General features: G+C 43.6%; 1 protein-coding gene across 6 annotated transcripts in view; it reads left to right on the forward strand.

Moving 5' to 3' along the window:
* Positions 1-19424, forward strand: part of FRYL (FRY like transcription coactivator) — a 409884-nt gene that overhangs the window by 111502 nt on the left and 278958 nt on the right. For 2 of the 6 annotated variants that reach the window (XM_069744489.1, XM_069744491.1), the window contains exon 1: positions 737-967. The exons of 2 other annotated variants lie outside the window; for them this stretch is intronic. In XM_069744489.1, the coding sequence (XP_069600590.1) occupies positions 763-967 (205 nt within the window). In that variant the 5' untranslated portion in view covers positions 737-762. Of the gene's footprint in view, positions 1-736; positions 968-19424 lie in introns of those variants that run through there. 2 more of the 6 variants (XM_069744490.1, XM_069744496.1) reach the window with 1 other exon arrangement.

Consider the following 19424-nt stretch of genomic DNA (forward strand, 5'->3'; position numbering starts at 1 on the left):
TAGTTACGACCACTGATATAGTGACAGCTAGTTGCTAGTGGCCGTAACCATGGATACCTAAGGTCCTGCAATGCCTGCACATTCCCTTCCTGCCACAATGTTTTCTTTTTGCTACTAATATTGTATTGCTTTTTCCATGAGTGATTATTATCATGCCTACACACTAATGTGATGGCAGCCACAAAGCCGCACACTTTGCTGCCATTGAGTGTTTTTGGGTTTGGACGTGATTTATCTGGGTGGATTATTGGGGTACGTGGTGCTCCTTCATCTTCTGAGGCCTTAGGGGGAGCTCTGTACCCATGTCCTAGGAGCTCTTTGCCCTGTGTGGTAGTGTGGAGGTGATAAGACTTATCTCCTGCTGCAGACTATTACTCCTCCCTGCCTTCAGGCCTTATCTAGCTCCAGTTCTCCTGGCACTTTGCCCTATCTGCGCGGCTAATTTTGGTTATTTTGTACAGTGTGGAGGCAACAGGCAGCTATGGAGTTGTGGTGTTTTATGAAGCACATTGCAGTTATTTTATGAGTGTGTTATCTGCGGCTTTTATCAGTTTGTACAGTAAATACTGTGGAGGATCTGCTCCATAACAGCTGGCTTGTTGACCTGTTCACGTCTGGCACCACCCAGGTTCACATGACATCACTATGTAAAGTAAGCCGGGTTAGTCCACCTTAATGTTATTTCAAGGAAGCTGAGCATACACCTAACCGTGCCCTGGCTGCGGGAGCGTTGTACTTTAGCTGTCAGTGATGTGATGGGACATGGAGTTCCTAAAAAGGGTAGTAGTACCCTCCTCCTTTTCGGGTGAAGTGGTCTTGGATGTAGGGAGCACCTTGCGTGAAAGTGCTCCCAGGCTCCTGAGGATGAGAAGGGTGAGCCTGCTTTCTCTAGGACAGACCATTGACGAGGACTTCGAGACACATTTCCAGGTGCAGAACATGAACAGGCTAAAGAGGAGGCCTCTAGGTATGTTTTACTTGTCCACTTTTAGAGACCATGCCAGAATTATTGTATTTATGTGGGAGAACCATACTTATTCAGATTGCTTTGAAAATTCATGATTTTGAGGATTCGATTGACTCCAGACGGGAAGTTAAGCGCAACATGCAACATTCTCAGAGGGACTACACAACCTGACCGGGTGTCATAAGTTGGTCTGGTCGGTCTTCAACCATTGGGGTCTCTAATGTGGCATGCCGTCATTTTCTTTCTTTTTTTTCTTATAACAGTGCATCTGTCCTGTTGTAATATGATAGGTACATAGTACATGCATTCTCCTAGCTATCGGTAGATGTAACATTGCTATCTCCACTCGTCTCCTGATACAGAAGTGTGAGGATCCAGAATAACTCTATAAAGAACTTGTGCACGTTAAAGTTTTATTCCCAGAATGACAAGTTAGGGCTCACGCACATGTCCGTGGATCTCTGTTTAATCACGGACTGGCCATGGGTCTCCCGACCAGAGCATGGCCACTTGATATGTTTCTATGTAGCTGTCAAGCACTGGTTGGGAGACCCATGGCCAGTCCATACATTGCAGTCTGTGATCAGACCAAGATCCCCAGATCTACACTCTATCAATTAACTTGCTGATTGCTGGGGATCCTACCACCAGGCCTCCCTGTGATCCTGATCATTGAGGTTCTGGAAACCCAGATTTTGGAAATATCCCTTCAAAAGAAAAGTCATCCAAATTTACTGGTACTATCCAATGTGTATGACAGTCTCGGACTGGTTTATGACAGGTGGGGGGAGAATGTTTGGTGTTTGACGCTTTTGCTCTCTTGGGAGATATGTCGCTGCTCTAGAGGTCCCGCAGCTGCTTAATCCCCTCTCTACTTTTGAATACATATACAAGCACGCTAAACAAAGCGAGGGTGTATGGAAGGGGGTGTAGGGTGATGGCGACGGTGTATGGAAGGGTGTAGGGTGATGGCGAAGGTGTATGTAATGGGTTGTAGGGTGATGGTGAGTGTGTAAGGAAGGGGGTGTAGGGTGATGGCGAAGGTGTATGGAAGGGGGTGTAGGGTGATGGTGAGTGTGTAAGGAAGGGATTGTAGGGTGATGGCGAAGGTGTATGGAAGGGGGTGTAGGGTGATGGTGAAGGTGTAAGGAAGGGGCTGTAGGATGATGGCGAAGGTGTATGGAAGGGGCTGTAGGATGATGGCGAAGGTGTATGGAAGGGGCTGTAGGATGATGGCGAGGATGTATGGAAGGGGTTGTAGGGTAATGGCGAAGGTGTATGGAAGGGGTTGTAGGGTGATGGCGAAGGTGTAAGGAAGGGGGGTGTAGGGTGATGGCGAGGGTGTATGGAAGGGTGTAGGGTGATGGCGAAGGTGTATGGAAGGGGGTGTAGGGTGGGTGATGGCGAAGGTGTGTGGCTGCTTATAATTTGATAGGAACTTTACTTTCCTCTTTCACCACTTTGTTTTATTTTGTGTGGTTTTGCACGCTTTGTATCCAGCCATAGATTTTCTTATAAATCATTTGCGTGCAGAAAACTGAGCGCAGGTCGGACTGAGATGTTCTCATGCTAAGCAAGTGAGGAAAAATACACCTTTTGTAAGCTCGTCAATCAGCTGTATGTAAACAGGGCTCTGGGAGGGAAGTGTTTGCTATAGGTGGATTTTAAGATTGAGATATAAATGAACATTTAACACCCTTGTTATCTTTTTATAAAATTGCAAATAATGTCGGGCTGATCACTTGTCACCTCCTTTCTAAAATTACAAATTCTAAAAAAAGAAAGGGCTGTGCCAGTTTATAGTATGTGCTGCTACCGGTGGACACAATCCGGAAAGCTGGCAAAAGAAATAAAAATCATTTTACTTATTTTTTTTAAGCTCATGCTTCAAGACCTAAGTAAAGAGGCATTAACCGTCTTCCACATGGTCAGGTGGAAAGAACAAAAGGAGGGAGCCATGCGCTCTTCCTTTACCCCTGTAGCAACATGGTGACTCTTTTTGTTGGATCCGTAGATGAAGTTGATCACCAAGAACGATGCGGTTGTGTCTTGTAGTCTCAAGCGAAGAGAGCAATGATATTAAGTTTTTTTTTGTTTTGTGATCTAAAAGTTTTTTTTTTTTTTGTGCTGAATTTTTAGTAACTTTCCACAAGTTATTAATACGGTAATTGTTTTTTTCTTTTCTTTTAAATTTATATTGTTTCACTTTTACCGACATTGTTAAAAAAAAAAAAAATGTTTGTTCATGATCAATTCCTGTTTAAACTGCCCAAAATGAATGCAGTGATGATTGACTACAAGGAGGGGCTGCATCACTGTTGGTGCCAGTAAAAGGGATGGATTAGCTAAAAATACAATTATCATTGATTCAGCCAGTGTGGGATTATAATAATTCAGTTTCAGGAGAAATAAGTGTGCTATTAACGGTAATTTGTTTGGTGACAAGTGAATTGGGGATGAACTGCAGTACCAGACACAGCCCATACACAAAAGTGGCGCTATTTCTGGAAGACACCCTTGTTTCACACAAGTGTATTAATAAATGTTCTGTACACAGATCTGTAGTGCTGACATATTGCAGAGTAAGCTTCATCAGTATACGATCGATATTGCATGTGTACCCCAGGGTGCATTTACCCACCGTGTTTTGCAGGCCGTATTTGTCTTTTAGGCATGAAAGTGAACTATGCAAGACTACTGCTATGAAAGGTTAAAGGGGTACTTCCATCTCCAAGATCCTACCCCAATATATAGTAGTAATAATAATATTAGCAAATAGCAAATATTCTTAATTAGAAATGTGGTATAGTTCTGATAACTTATGTCTCTTACCCCATGTGCAGGTCATTGATGTAGCTTACATATACATGGTTACGACCACTAACAACAAACTGTCTCTTTATGAGTGGTTGTAACCATGGATACCCATGCTACTTCAATACCCTGCACATGGGGTAAGTAACGTAGTGAATCAGAAGAACTATACTACATTTCTAATTGGAGGCATTTGCTAATATTATTGCACCTACTACATATTGGGATGCAATATGAAACACTTGCAGGTCACATTTGTATTTTAAATTAACATGTCAGCAGGTTTTTACATAAGAAAGTAGTGGTATTTTTTTGTTTGTTTGTAGAAATCAGATGTGCCAATCATGAGAAATGTAGTGTAGGAGCCACATGCAAATCAGGCTGGCAGTGCACTGGGGGCGTGTCCGTGCACTGGGGGCGTGTCCGTGCACTGGGGGCGTGTCCGTGCACTGGGGGCGTGTCCATGCACTGGGGGCGTGTCCATGCACTTGGAAGAGGTGATCCATGTGCACAGGTGTGACTTTTACTGCGGTACGGTCCCTTTCACCGCTATACCACTACATCCATGTGCAGAAGGGTGCGGCCAGGCTGCCCTTAGTGACTCCTGCTACAACATTTGTCATTTTCCATCCACAAAACAGATGAAAGTAGTTTGTCCTGTTTCTTTTATTTTGCCCATGTGAGTAGACTCGTAGATTAACATTTGCTCTATAAAACGGGCAATAAGAAGATAGTGTGACGTCTGCCTGTCACTTTGTGCCTGTATAATGGCTCTGTACACACGCGATTACCACGATACCATCAGGAGCCTGGTACCAATTGGATGCCATCCTGTCCTTGGCTTGGATGCAGCCTAAGGCCTCATTCAGACCTCTATAGTCTATAGGTCTTATCACACGCCCCTGTTTTTTACGGACCTTCTTACATTGCAATGTATAGGAGAAGCTTGGTAATGTGTGTATATATATATATATATATATATATATATATATATATATATATATATATATATATATGTATGTATGTGTGTGTGTGAAAAACACTGATGGTAAAAACTGACCCCCTGACCAAACACTGATGGTAAGAACAGACCCCCTGACCAAACACTGATGTTAAGAACAGACCCCCTGACCAAACACTGATGGTAAGAACGGACCCCCTGACCAAACACTGATGGTAAAAACGGACCCCCTGACCAAACACTGATGGTAAAAACTGACCCCCTGACCAAACACTGATGGTAAGAACAGACCCCCTGACCAAACACTGATGGTAAGAACAGACCCCCTGACCAAACACTGATGGTAAGAACAGACCCCCTGACCAAACACTGATGTTAAGAACAGACCCCCTGACCAAACACTGATGGTAAGAACAGACCCCCTGACCAAACACTGATGGTAAAAACTGACCCCCTGACCAAACACTGATGGTAAGAACAGACCCCCTGACCAAACACTGATGGTAAGAACAGACCCCCTGACCAAACACTGATGTTAAGAACAGACCCCCTGACCAAACACTGATGGTAGGAACGGACCCCCTGACCAAACACTGATGGTAAAAACTGACCCCCTGACCAAACACTGATGGTAAAAACTGACCCCCTGACCAAACACTGATGGTAAGAACAGACCCCCTGACCAAACACTGATGGTAAGAACAGACCCCCTGACCAAACACTGATGGTAAGAACAGACCCCCTGACCAAACACTGATGTTAAGAACAGACCCCCTGACCAAACACTGATGGTAAGAACAGACCCCCTGACCAAACACTGATGTTAAGAACAGACCCCCTGACCAAACACTGATGGTAAGAACAGACCCCCTGACCAAACACTGATGTTAAGAACGGACCCCCTGACCAAACACTACTGGTAAGAACGGACCCCCTGACCAAACACTGATGACATGCTTACCTTGCCTTAGTATGGCTGGCTCAGGCCTTCCTTTCAGAGTCTAGGTTCATACTATGTTACCATCTAGTGAGCAGATCTGATATTTTATAGACCCCGTTCACTGTAATGGGGTCTGCTGGATTTCCATTTTCTGTCTGTATTGTGTATCAGCAGCTTGACTGTCATCTTGGCCCTAAAACCAGTGGGGTCCGTCATAGACGGTCTTAGCTCTGAGTCCTGCTGGCTGCCATCTGGTTAGCTTACATAGAAAGTGATCAGTGAAGATGGCTGTTGAAGTGAGGAACTTTTGAAAGCAATACATGGGTTTTATATTGGTAAAAAAATAGAAGCATTTTCGTATATTCTCTATTTTCTCCCACTGCTAATATGATCTGGCGTTATACAGTATCAGCAGCTGGTTAATAAAACACAGAAGCGACACCCCAGTATTATATTAAAAAAATTCCCGTAGTATGTATAAAAATATTAAAATTATTAAAATACCAGGAGATCACCCTATGTGCACGCAGTATAGTGAAGCCACTAGAAGAGATGAAAAGAACCATAATCCAATCAGAACCAGGACCAGGACCAACACAACAGGAAATATTTAAAATATATATGCTTATTTATTCAGTGACAATAGAAAACCATTAAAATATACAACCATTATATTTCATAAATGTGTGTGTTATGTAGCAGGTCACTCCAGCTTATATATAATATATGAAACCCCCAAGGACTCAATATATATTACAAGACCATATTGCACATATCAAAAAGTGCTTGTGCCAAAAACATCTAACAAAGAATCTAATGAAAAGTGCATACAATGTGCATACAATGTGCATCTCATCAACAAAAATCAGGTATCCTAAGAAATCATTAAAGTGCATAATGTGCATAGAAGAATGTGCTATATTAAGGTGCTATATGTAAATGCCATCAAGTCATTTACTTATGAAAATGGGGGAGTTGTTCAGGGACCGCCAAAAGCCTGATACCGTGCACCCCGACGCGCGTTTCGGAAACGCTGTTCCTTCGTCAGGGGGGAACCTATGCACATTATGCACTTTAATGATTTCTTAAGATACCTGATTTTTGTTGATGAGATGCACATTGTATGCACTGTTCATTAGATTTTTTTGTTAGATTTTTTTGGCACAAGCACTTTTTGATATGTGCAATATGGTCTTGTAATATATATTGAGTCCTTGTGGGTATCATATATTATATAAAATTGAGTGACCTGCTACATAATGATTTGATACGTGCACTATATATATATATATATATATATATATATATATATATATATATATATATATATATATATATATATATATATATATATACACATACACATACACATACATATACATATATATATATATATATATATATATATATATATATATATATATATATATATATATATATATATATATATATATATATATATATATATATACTGGGCCCACGCAGTACATTGCGCGGCCTGCGCAGTACATTGCGCGGCCCGCGTAGCATATTGCGCGGCCCCCGTAGCATATTGCCCAGCCCACGTAGCACATTGCCCAGCCCACGTAGCATATTGCCCAGCCACGTAGCATATTGCACAGCCCACGTAGTATATTGCACAGCCCACGCAATCTATAGCATTGTGGGCACCATATCCCTGTTAAAAAAAAAAAAAAAGAATTAAAATAAAAAAATAGGGATATACTCACCCTCCATTGGCCCCCGGATCGAAGCGGTTAACGACGCTCGTCGCGCGCTCCGGTCTGAAGAGTGCATTGCGGTCTCACGAGATGATGACGTAGCGGTCTTGCGACACCGCTACGTCATTATCTCGCGAGATCGCAGCATGGACTGGTTACCGGAGCGTCGCAAGCGGGAAAGGCCTGTTGTGGATCCGAGGGGCCGATGGACGGTGAGTATATAACGATTTTTTATTTTTTTAAATTATTTTTAACATTAAATCTTTTTACTATTCATGCTGCATAGGCAGCATGAATAGTAAAAAGTTGGTCACACAGGGTTAATAGCAGCGTTAACCGAGTGCGTTACACCGCGGTCAACGCTGCCATTAACCCTGTGTGAGCGCTGACCGGAGGGGAGTATGCGGGCGCCGGGCGCTGACTGCGGGGAGGAAGGAACGGCCATTTTCTTCCGGACTGTGCCAGTCGCTGATTGGTCGTGGCTGTTTTGTCGCGACCAATCAGCGACTTGGATTTCCATGACAGACAGAGGCCGCGACCAATGAATATCCGTGACAGACAGATGGACGGAAGTGACCCTTTCTGGTTGGAGTATGGTTTTTTTAGTATCAGCAGCTGACAGAAATAAATCGACAGATCAGTGTGATGTGTATCGTCTAATGTATTCGGGTGTGACCATTTTTCCCACCGCAGAGACTTCTTTACTATGTGCGTTGCTTCCTGTCTATCACCTTGATTGGTCTTGGCGTCCCACATTTCCACCTGCAATGTCAGAAATATCCGCTGCTTCCTGCGTTACAAAAGCGGCTCAAAAATGGAAAATAAATGTATTTGCTGAAAAGCTGCATCCACAAAATGCTTGTTTACACTTTAGAAATCCAGACTTAACATCCTAATCCCATGCAATTTAGGAATGTGATGTGCACGTGAAAACTGGAAATGCAGCTGAGCAAAGCAAGCGAATCTAGCAAGAAATGAACGGGCTGATTACATAGATTCAGTTCTGGACCCGCAGATTTGTATCAGCGGCCATTCATTGCAGTGTGCGCATATCTGTCCTTCTGTCTGTCCTTCTGTCTGTCCATGGGCATCATGACCGAAAGTATGAGGGCACGACAAAAAACCATCTTGTGAGCATGTAGAAATCCCTCTCTAGTTACTAATGTTACCCAGTAAAGCCACTACCAGCCAGGCATGTCCTTTTCAGGGGCCACTTCAGATAAAACGTGGTATAACGTGGCGCTCACTTACATCACTGACTAATCTGGTTATACAAAGATGGGTCAAGTCCATTAGAGGCTCCGTTCTGGCTCATACAGATGGATCCTGACTAGGGGACCCCTCTGTGACTTCTGGTAGGGCATATAGACAGGGCTTGTCTTCATGAGACCTCCGCTTTATTATAAAATTGGTCCCAAATTGCTGTTTTAGAAGGATATAATATTTTGGAGCATAGATGCTAGAATTTTTCAGTTCTGAGGGGGTCAGGTAGCCACGTATATGAGAGAGGCTGGTTCACACTAGCCTTTATGGTTATTCTCCAAACAAAAGGAGTTTGTTGACAGGGCTGACGAGCAGCTGAGCCAAGGCTACAACTCCACTATTTTTCCACACTTCGACTCCTTGTGATTGGTTATCACTAATGACCCATGTTATTCCCAGACATTTATAAGTAAGGCTCTTAGTGCATTCATTAAGATCTCTAGTATAAGGGACAAGAGAGGCAACAACTAGCTTTCTGTCACCACTAGAACACCTTGGTTATGTTTTTAAAGCACCACTCCAGTGTTTTTTATTTTTTTTATTTTACCACTGGAGTGGTGCCACTAATCTAATTTCCCTTCCCCTAATATAATACCCACCAGCTGCCATCTTCATATGTTGCTGGCACCACTCCGGTCTGACCTGCCGGATCGCTCGAGTGTTTGCTGGGCCATCCAGAAGTTACTACTCAGTCTAAGGCCGGCTTCACACTTGCGAGTTTTACGGACGTAAGAGCGCAGAAACTACGTCCGTAAAACTCGCAAAAAATACGGCACAATTATTCTCTAGGCCCCTGCTCCTATCTGCCGTATTTTACTGATCAGTATTATACGGCTTTCTACGGCCGTACAAAATCGCAGCATGCTGCGTTTGTCACCGTACTGCGCAAGAAATACGCCAATGAAAGTCTATGGAAGCGTGAAAAATACGGATTACACACGGACAAGCAGTGTGACTTGCGAGAAATACGCAGCGCTGTTAGAGAGAAAAGCCGGCAATTCAGTGCGGTGTACAGTAAAATCACACTGACAGCTTACAGTCCAATAGGTAGAATAAATGTGTACACATAGAATAGGTATATATATATATATATATAATGTCAGTGAGACACATATATGTATATATATTAATATTTATTCCAGCGCTATACAGCTTGAAAGCCGGTAATTCAATTACCGGCTTTTTCTTTCTCCTTCCTAAACCCGACATGATTTGAGACATGGTTTACATACAGTAAACCATGTCTTCTCTCCTTTTTTTTTTTGCAGATTCCACACTACTAATGTTAGTAGTGTGTATCTGCAAAATTTGGCCGTTCTATCTACTAAATTAAAGGGTTAAATGGCGGAAAAAATTGGCGTGGGCTCCCGCATAATTTTCTCCGCCAGAGTAGTAAAGCCAGTGACTGAGGGCAGATATTGATAGCCTGGAGAGGGTCCATGGTTATTGCCCCCCCCCCCTCCGGCTAAAAACACCTGCCCCCAGCCACCCCAGAAAAGGCACATCTGGAAGATGCGCCTATTCTGGTACTTGGCCACTCTCTTCCCATTCCCGTGTAGCGGTGGGATATGGGGTAATGAAAGGTTAATGCCACCTTGCTATTGTAAGGTGACATTAAGCCTAATTAATAATGGAGAGGCGTCAATTATGACACCTATCCATTATTAATCCAATTGAATGAAAGGGTTAAATAAAACACAAACACATTATTTAAAATTATTTTAATGAAATAAAAACAATGGTTGTTGGAGTATTTTATTCTACGCCCAATCCAGTCACTGAAGACCCTCGTTCTGTAAGTAAAAAAACATAATAAACCAACAATATCCTTACCCTCCGCAGATCTGTAACGTCCAACGATGTAAATCCATCTGAAGGGGTTAAAATATTTTGCAGCCACGTGCTTTGCTAATGCAATGATGCTCATGGCTGCAAAAACCCCGGGGAATGAAGGTAAAGTAGGTCAATGACCTATATTTAGCTTCACCTTTTCTGGGGTGGCTGGGGGCAGGTGTTTTTAGCCGGGGGGGGGGGCAATAACCGTGGACCCTCTCCAGGCTATTAATATCTGCCCTCAGTCACTGGCTTTACTACTCTGGCAGAGAAAATTGTGCGGGAGCCCACGCCAATTTTTTCCGCCATTTAACCCTTTAATTTAGTAGATAGAACGGCCAAATTTTGCAGATACACACTACTGACATTAGTAGTGTGGAATCTGCAAAAAAAAAAGGAGAGAAGACCTGGTTTACTGTATGTAAACCATGTCTCAAATCATGTCGGGTTTAGGAAGGAGAAAGAAAAAGCCGGTATAGCGCTGGAAAAAATATTAATATATATACATATGTGTCTACTGATATATATATATATATATATATATATTATACATACATACATACATACATACATACATACATACATACATACATACATATACAGTATATATATATATTTTTTTCTTTTTGGGACACATGGATCATTTCTATAGCGGTATGTTGGTTTTGCAAGCCTGCAAGAAAACTACGCAGTACGGATGCCATACGGATTACATACGGAGGATGCCATGCGCAAAAAACGCTGACACACCCTGCCTACGGAGGAGCTACGGACCACTATTTTCGGGACTTTTCAGCGTATTACGGCCGTAATATACGGACCGTATTTTCATATGCTGAGTGTGAAGCCGGCCTAAGTCTGTGTGAGCTAGAATAAGGCCAGAACAAGGCTCTCATAGACTTACACTGAGAGCTTGTGACTGTTACCTCTGATTTCCCATCAATCAGAAGCTGCAGTCACAAGATGGCGGATTGGAACCAGAGCGGCATTGGGAACAGCTGAAGACAGTGGCTGGTGACTATTGTACTAGGGCAGGGAACTTATATTAATGACACCACTCCAGCCAGTGACGGCGTCACCACCCGAGTCCTGTCGGGGACACCGGCACTCTATGGGACCTGTGAGTCGGGGACACCTCCCACCCCTCATCGTGCTTTAAACTGTTTGAAATACTTGCCTCTCCCCAGAGGTGTAGCTAGGGTTTTGGTTCAGGGGGAGTGAAGCTTCTGAGTGGGCCCCTAACCAGGTAACTGTGATTACAATTCTGTGAGGCACCCGAATATTGGAGGAGAACCTCAGCAGATGACAGCGATGTTACTGAAAATAATCTCTATATAAAGACCAACAACTTTTTCTTTCTCCTTCCTAAAACCCGACATGATTTGAGACATGGTTTACATACAGTAAACCATGTCTTCTCTCCATTTTTTTTGCAGATTCCACACTACTAATGTCAGTAGTGTGTATCTGCAAAATTTGGCCGTTCTATCTACTAAATTAAAGTGTTAACTGGCGGAAAAAATTGGCGTGGGCTCCTGCGCAATTTTCTCCGCCAGAGTAGTAAAGCCAGTGACTGAGGGCAGATATTAATAGCCTGGAGAGGGTCCACGGTTATTGGCCCCCCCCTGGCTAAAAACACCTGCCCCCAGCCACCCCAGAAAAGGCACAACTGGAAGATGCGCCTATTCTGGCACTTGGCCACTCTCTTCCCATTCCCGTGTAGCGGTGGGATATCGGGTAATGAAGGGTTAATGCCACCATGCTATTGTAAGGTGACATTAAGCCTAATTAATAATGGAGAGGCGTCAATTATGACACCTATCCATTATTAATCCAATTGAATGAAACGGTTAAAAAAAACACACACATTATTAAAAATTATTTTAATGAAATAAAAAAAAAGGTTGTTGTAATATTTTATTTAACGCCCAATCCAATCACTGAAAACCCTCGTTCTGTGAAAGAAAAAACATAATAAACCAACAATATACTTACCTTCCGCAGATCTGTAAAGTCCAACGATGTAAATCCATCTGAAGGGGTTAAAATATTTTGCAGCAAGGAGTTCCGCTAATGCAGGCTGCTCCTTGCTGCAAAACCCAGGGGAATGAAGCTAAATATAGGTCAATGATCTATATTTAGCTTCATTTGTGGTGAGGCGCCCTCTGCTGGCTGTTCATAGATCGTGGGAACTTACCTAGAAAGCCTGAGAGCTTTCTAGGAAAGTTCCCACGATCTAGGAACAGCCAGCAGAGGGCGCCTCACCACAAATGAAGCTAAATATAGGTCATTGACCTACTTTACCTTCGTTTTCCGGGGTTTTTGCAGCCATGAGCATCATTGCATTAGCAAAGCACGTGGCTGCAAAATATTTTAACCCCTTCAGATGGATTTACATCGTTGGACGTTACCGATCTGCGGAAGGTAAGGATATTGTTGGTTTATTATGTTTTTTTACTTACAGAACGAGGGTCTTCAGTGACTGGATTGGGCGTAGAATAAAATACTCCAACAACCATTGTTTTTATTTCATTAAAATAATTTTAAATAATGTGTTTGTGTTTTATTTAACCCTTTACTACAATTGGATTAATAATGGATAGGTGTCATAATTGACGCCTCTCCATTATTAATTTGGCTTAATGTCGCCTTACAATAGCAAGGTGGCATTAACCCTTCATTACCCCATATCCCACCGCTACACGGGAATGGGAAGAGAGTGGCCAAGTGCCAGAATAGGCGCATCTTCCAGATGTGCCTTTTCTGGGGTGGCTGGGGGCAGGTGTTTTTAGCCGGGGGGGGGCCAATAACCGTGGACCCTCTCCAGGCTATTAGTATCTGCCCTCAGTCACTGGCTTTACTGCTCTGGCGGAGAAAATTGCGCGGGAGCCCACGCTAATTTTTTCCGCCATTTAACCCTTTAATTTAGTAGATAGAACGGCCAAATTTTGCAGATACACACTACTGACATTAGTAGTGTGGAATCTGCAAAAAAAAAAGGAGAGAAGACATGGTTTACTGTATGTAAACCATGTCTCAAATCATGTCGGGTTTTAGGAAGGAGAAAGAAAAAGCTGGTAATTGAATTACCGGCTTTCAAGCTGTATAGCGCTGGAAAAAATATTAATATAGATACATATATGTGTCTACTGATATATCTATATATACATATATAGACAGTATATATATATATTTTTTTCTTTTTGGGACACATGGATCACTTCTATAGCGGTATGTTGGTTTTGCAAGCCTGCGAGAAAACCACGCAGTACGGATGCCATACGGATTACATACGGAGGATGCCATGCGCAAAAAACGCTGACACACCCTGCCTACGGAGGAGCTACGGACCACTATTTTCGGGACTTTTCAGCGTATTACGGCCGTAATATACGGACCGTATTTTCATATGCTGAGTGTGAAGCCGGCCTAAGTCTGTGTGAGCTAGAATAAGGCCAGAACAAGGCTCTCATAGACTTACACTGAGAGCTTGTGACTGTTACCTCTGATTTCCCATCAATCAGAAGCTGCAGTCACAAGATGGCGGATTGGAACCAGAGCGGCATTGGGAACAGCTGAAGACAGTGGCTGGTGACTATTGTACTAGGGCAGGGAACTTATATTAATGACACCACTCCAGCCAGTGACGGCGTCACCACCCGAGTCCTGTCGGGGACACCGGCACTCTATGGGACCTGTGAGTCGGGGACACCTCCCACCCCTCATCGTGCTTTAAACTGTTTGAAATACTTGCCTCTCCCCAGAGGTGTAGCTAGGGTTTTGGTTCAGGGGGAGTGAAGCTTCTGAGTGGGCCCCTAACCAGGTAACTGTGATTACAATTCTGTGAGGCACCCGAATATTGGAGGAGAACCTCAGCAGATGACAGCGATGTTACTGAAAATAATCTCTATATAAAGACCAACATTGATATTACCGCAATATGGCCAGTGGTAGATACCAGTCCTACAGAACATATAAGAGATCACAGCACTGTTACAGATAATGAGTTACCGCTGACGTCCTTTCTGATGGAATCGTTCACTTTTCCCATCTTGTCCATCTGGCCCAGACCGACATGACAACTTCTTCCAGCTACAACTCAACTGCAGAGAATACAACAGACTCATTTCACGCCTCATATTCCAGCCATCACCATCTATTTCCAACCTGCACAAACTCCTCATCCTGCTGATATCTCAATACTGAGCCGCTGCTGCCGTATGTGTCCCTATTACTACACCTGATACACCAATACTGAGCCACTGCTGCCTTATGTGTCCCTATTACTGCCCTTGATACCCCAATACTGAGCCACTGCTGCCTTATGTGTCCCCATTACTGCACCTGCTACCCCAATAATGAGCCGCTGCTGCCGTATGTGTCCCTATTACTGCACCTGCTACCCCAATACTGAGCCGCTGCTGCCGTATGTGTCCCCATTACTGCACCTGCTACCCCAATAATGAGCCGCTGCTGCCGTATGTGTCCCTATTACTCCACCTGATACCCCAATACTGAGCCGCTGCTGCCGTATGTGTCCCTATTACTCCACCTGATACCCCAATAATGAGCCGCTGCTGCCGTATGTGTCCCTATTACTGCACCTGCTGTGCGATTCTCTGTGCCCTCTAAATTTTAAAGCACCCCTCTATAATATAGTAATGCCGGCTGAAAGTGCCCTAGAAAACAGAGCCCACATTTTGCCCCCTAGAAAGTAATAGTGCCCTGTGTGCCCCTTTAATAGTCACCGTAACCTGAGTTCCCTATAACAATAAGTGCCCACTTTGCATAGGGGAGCTGTACTGTAATAATGTGTAAAGTATGATGTTCTCTTATACACAGTATAATGCCCCCTCACTGTATAGTACCACCCACACAGTATACTGACCCCTTAGTAGCCTCCAAACTGTTTGATGGCTCCAGTACTGTATGATGGCGCCTTCACTGTAATCCCCACACTGTATGATGGCCCACTAGATGGCCTCCATATAGTATAATGCACCAGATAGTCCTCAATATAGTAAAATGCACTCCCCATAGGCAGACTCTATAGCACAAGACAGCACCCCATAGGCAGACCCTGTAGTAAATGGCAGCACCCCATAGGCAGACCCTGTAGTAAATGGCAGCACCCCATAGACAGACCCTGTAGTAAAAGGCAGCACCCCATAGGCAGATCCTGTAGTAAAAGGCAGCACCCCACAGGCAGATCCTGTAGGATAAGGCAGCCACCATAAAAAAAAACAATAAATACCTCTCTTCCTCCTTGTTCCAGCGGTGCTCCGAGCTCCCGCTCATCTGACAGCGGGCACCCGGTGGTGACGTCACTGCGCCCACTGTCAGCGTCGGTGACGTCAGACACTGACAGGGGGTTGATGGGAGAGGAGCGCTGCACACTCCTTCACTCATCAATGTGGTCAGCTGTATCAGCTAAATGCCGATTACAGCTGACCTTGCGGTGATGGGCGGGGGGCCCATTACTGGCACCGGGGCCCCCCTGCCTGCTCAGGGGCCCCATAGCGGCCAGGCAGCAGAGCAGGGAGATCGCTTCTCCCTGCTCTTCCACAAAATGTAACTGTATTGGCGCGCTGCACGTGCCGATACAGTTACAGTATCGTAGCTCCGGGTGGACCCCCTCTGTGCTCCGGTCCCCGGGCGCTCGCACCCTCTGCCCCCCCAGGTAGCTACGCTACTGCCTCTCCCTGTTGCTCCCAGATCCGCTCTCTTCCGCATCTTCTGATTCTGACGTCTCAAGGCATTTTAGGCCATGATCACGTCACTACAGTGCTCCCCCTGCGCTGAGCAGTGCAGAGTCAGAAGACCGTGAAGAGACCTTGGCTGCAGCCACCAAGGAACGTGGCGAGGTGAGTGTTTATATTTTTTATGTATGGAGCATTATATGGGGCCCATTCTGTATGGAGCATTAAATGGAGCGCATACTGTATGGAGGAATATGAAGTGTCCATAATACTACATGGAGCAATATATGGGGCCTGTAATACTGTATTGAGGACTGTGTGGTGCCCATAATACTGTATGGAGGACTGTACTTTTCGGTCTAAAATGATAAGTGTATTGTGCGCTGCGAGGATTTGTCAGTTTCTGAGCTATTGTAGAATTTACAATAGATATCACTCATGTAATAAGTATGTGAAATCTTTAGCATTGTACTATACCTATATTTCTCTACCGTATCGTAGCATCATGAATCTTATGGAATGATGGGAGCGTCTTCTCTTTCAATATAGAGCAGTACATCTGTGAACTCGTGATACCATCTAAGAAATGTAGCTCCCGACACCAGCAGCACTCATGCAGCACCACAAAAGGACACTGTCACCACCATGTTTCACTGTAGGCACCATGCATTTAGAAAAATAGAATTTAGAAAAATGCCTGGTGCCTTCAGTGGATCATGGTGGTTGGTGCGTCCTTATGTGGGGCTGCATGAGTGTTGCTCGTGTTGGAAGCTTCATTTTATTGATGGTATCATGAATTGAAAGAGTATGCTACCATCAGTTTGTGCCTTTTGGTAGTCGTGCACTTTTCCAACATGACAATGATCCAACTCACATCTGTTGCATTCCTGAAGAGAAGGGTGAAAGGCTACGTTCACATTAGCGTTGCGCCGCCGTGCGTTGGCGACGCAACGCACGCTAAAACGCGCGCAAACGCGCGCAAAAACGCGCGCGTTTTGCGATGCGTGCGTCGTTTTCCGACGAAAATCGGACGCACAGAAAATGCTACATGTAGCGTTTTCTTGCGTCCGACGCTAGCGTCGGAAACGACGCACGTGGCGAAAAACGCCACCAAAACGACGCACGCGTCCCCTATGTTAAACATAGGGGCGCGTCGCCGCTGCGTCGCCGGCGCAACAGCGACGCACATTGGCGGAACGCCAATGTGAACGTAGCCTGATTTTGGCCTCGAAGTCTTGAGGCAGAGTTTACAGCTCATGAATTAGCTGCGTTGCTGACATAGGATGATCGGTTGCAGAATGTATGAGATAAATAAGACTTTCTTTATGATGTTTACATGTACGTGTTTCAGGATCAAACTAACCCCTTCATCAGGGCATTATTACCGTATGTAGTTTTCCTATAGTTTTATAGATAGACACTGACCTTGTATAGTGCAGGCTCTGAATGGTAGAGCGGAGTAATAAGACTTACAGCAGTATATAGGGCCCGCCGTCCTGTAAGCTTTCTGTATAGTGACCTTGGATGATGGCATGCACCATAGGACTTGTAGGTTTGCTTCAGAGGCCTATTACATGGCTTATATTAGTGAATTGATGAATTATCTGCCGGTTACATACATATGGCCCATTATGGGGCAGCTGTATATGATGAGTTTGGAGCTGTGAGATAATGAAAATGTTTTACGACATAATTTTTATAATTGTCATTCCTTTTTTTGTAGTGTTACATAAAGTTAATTTTTTACACACTGGGACATAGTTGCGCCCTTGTAAAACTTTTTACAGGAGCAGTGTGGCCTTGGTGGTCATATTTATTTGCTGCCCTTTTTTTTTTTTTTTTTTTTTTTTAATTACTTTTACCATCATAGTAAAAGGCTGAAAAATAAAAATTCAGTGCAGGAGTGGAATAAGATTTTTTGCTTATTCCTGTATAGTTTTCTTGATTACAAAACGTTACATTATTACTTCAAAATATGATGTTCTTGTATAAGTGGATATTCCTACACTGTAGTGGGTGTAACCAGTATACCCCCAAAAATGACTTAGGACCACAAGCTTTGATCCGTGGCAGGGTTTATTAGTCCGCCAGTCTTACGGCCACTTTGGAATGTAAGGATGCAGAATCAGATGTCATCATACAACATACACGTTTTTTTTTTTTTACATTTTCCTGTAAACTGAATAGATTTAAACCGCAGACTGCAAGAATTACAGGAACCGTTCCTAATAAACTGTGACCTAATTATTCCGCCGTTAACAAGCATTTACCATGGTCTTTGATTGAGTACCAGTGATTGCAAAGGTAATTTTCCATCCTCCAGGAATCTTTATCCTCTGGGTATACTGGATTATATGCTGAACACCTGGTTTATTCCTTACTTTAGTTTAGGTTGTGTAACACTGAGGAGTTCTTTCTTGTTTCCTGGATTTGTACCAACTTACATCCTCAATTCGCTTTTTTTTTTTTTTTTTAGCTTCAATAATTTACTTGTCATGCCCTGTAATGAAGTAGTCGTCCCGTTTTGACAATTTAAGTGACTTCTTACAGCCTGTAACATCATAAGGTGGTGTTCAATAAATAAGAAGATATCGCCTGTCTTAGAAGACCTAACATTTTTCCTTAGTTCCTGTTGTAGTAAATACTAGTATTTCCCATGAAATATTAACTGCGGAACATCTTTTCGTACAATTCTGCCTTGTTCTGTTCCTCTGTTGTTCCTCCCAGAAATGTATGAATATATTGGATGTCATTTGGGCAGGGTCCCATCGTATTCTGACAGTCTGCACTGATTGCACAGTATTAGAGTTCAGAGACGCTGCCCCCTACTGGCGACATCCAGTTTTTCAGATGATCCATAATTGTTGTTAAGAATAGATAAAAAAAAAATCATTCAAATTTTAGGTGAACAATCAATCTGAGCTGCTGAGTGTAGCCTGCACCCTTGGTCTGTGTCCATTCAGCTGCTCTCCCTCCCCTCTCACAGCATGCACAGCACACATTCCTATGAGGGAAGAGACCATAATCCATGACCTCACTTTCCATCCACTACTACTTTAACCCCTTAGTCACCGAGCCAATTTCTTTCAAATCTGATTTTGTCGCTTTGCGTTAATAACTCTGGAATGTTTCTATATATCCCGGTGATTCTGACTTTATAAAGGAATTAAAACAAAATACTCTGGCTACTTTCACACATCAGGTTTTTGCCGTCAGGCACAATCCG

Source organism: Ranitomeya imitator, chromosome 1 (genome assembly GCF_032444005.1).
Source record: "Ranitomeya imitator isolate aRanImi1 chromosome 1, aRanImi1.pri, whole genome shotgun sequence".
In the NCBI taxonomy this organism is placed as follows: Eukaryota; Metazoa; Chordata; class Amphibia; order Anura; family Dendrobatidae; genus Ranitomeya; species Ranitomeya imitator.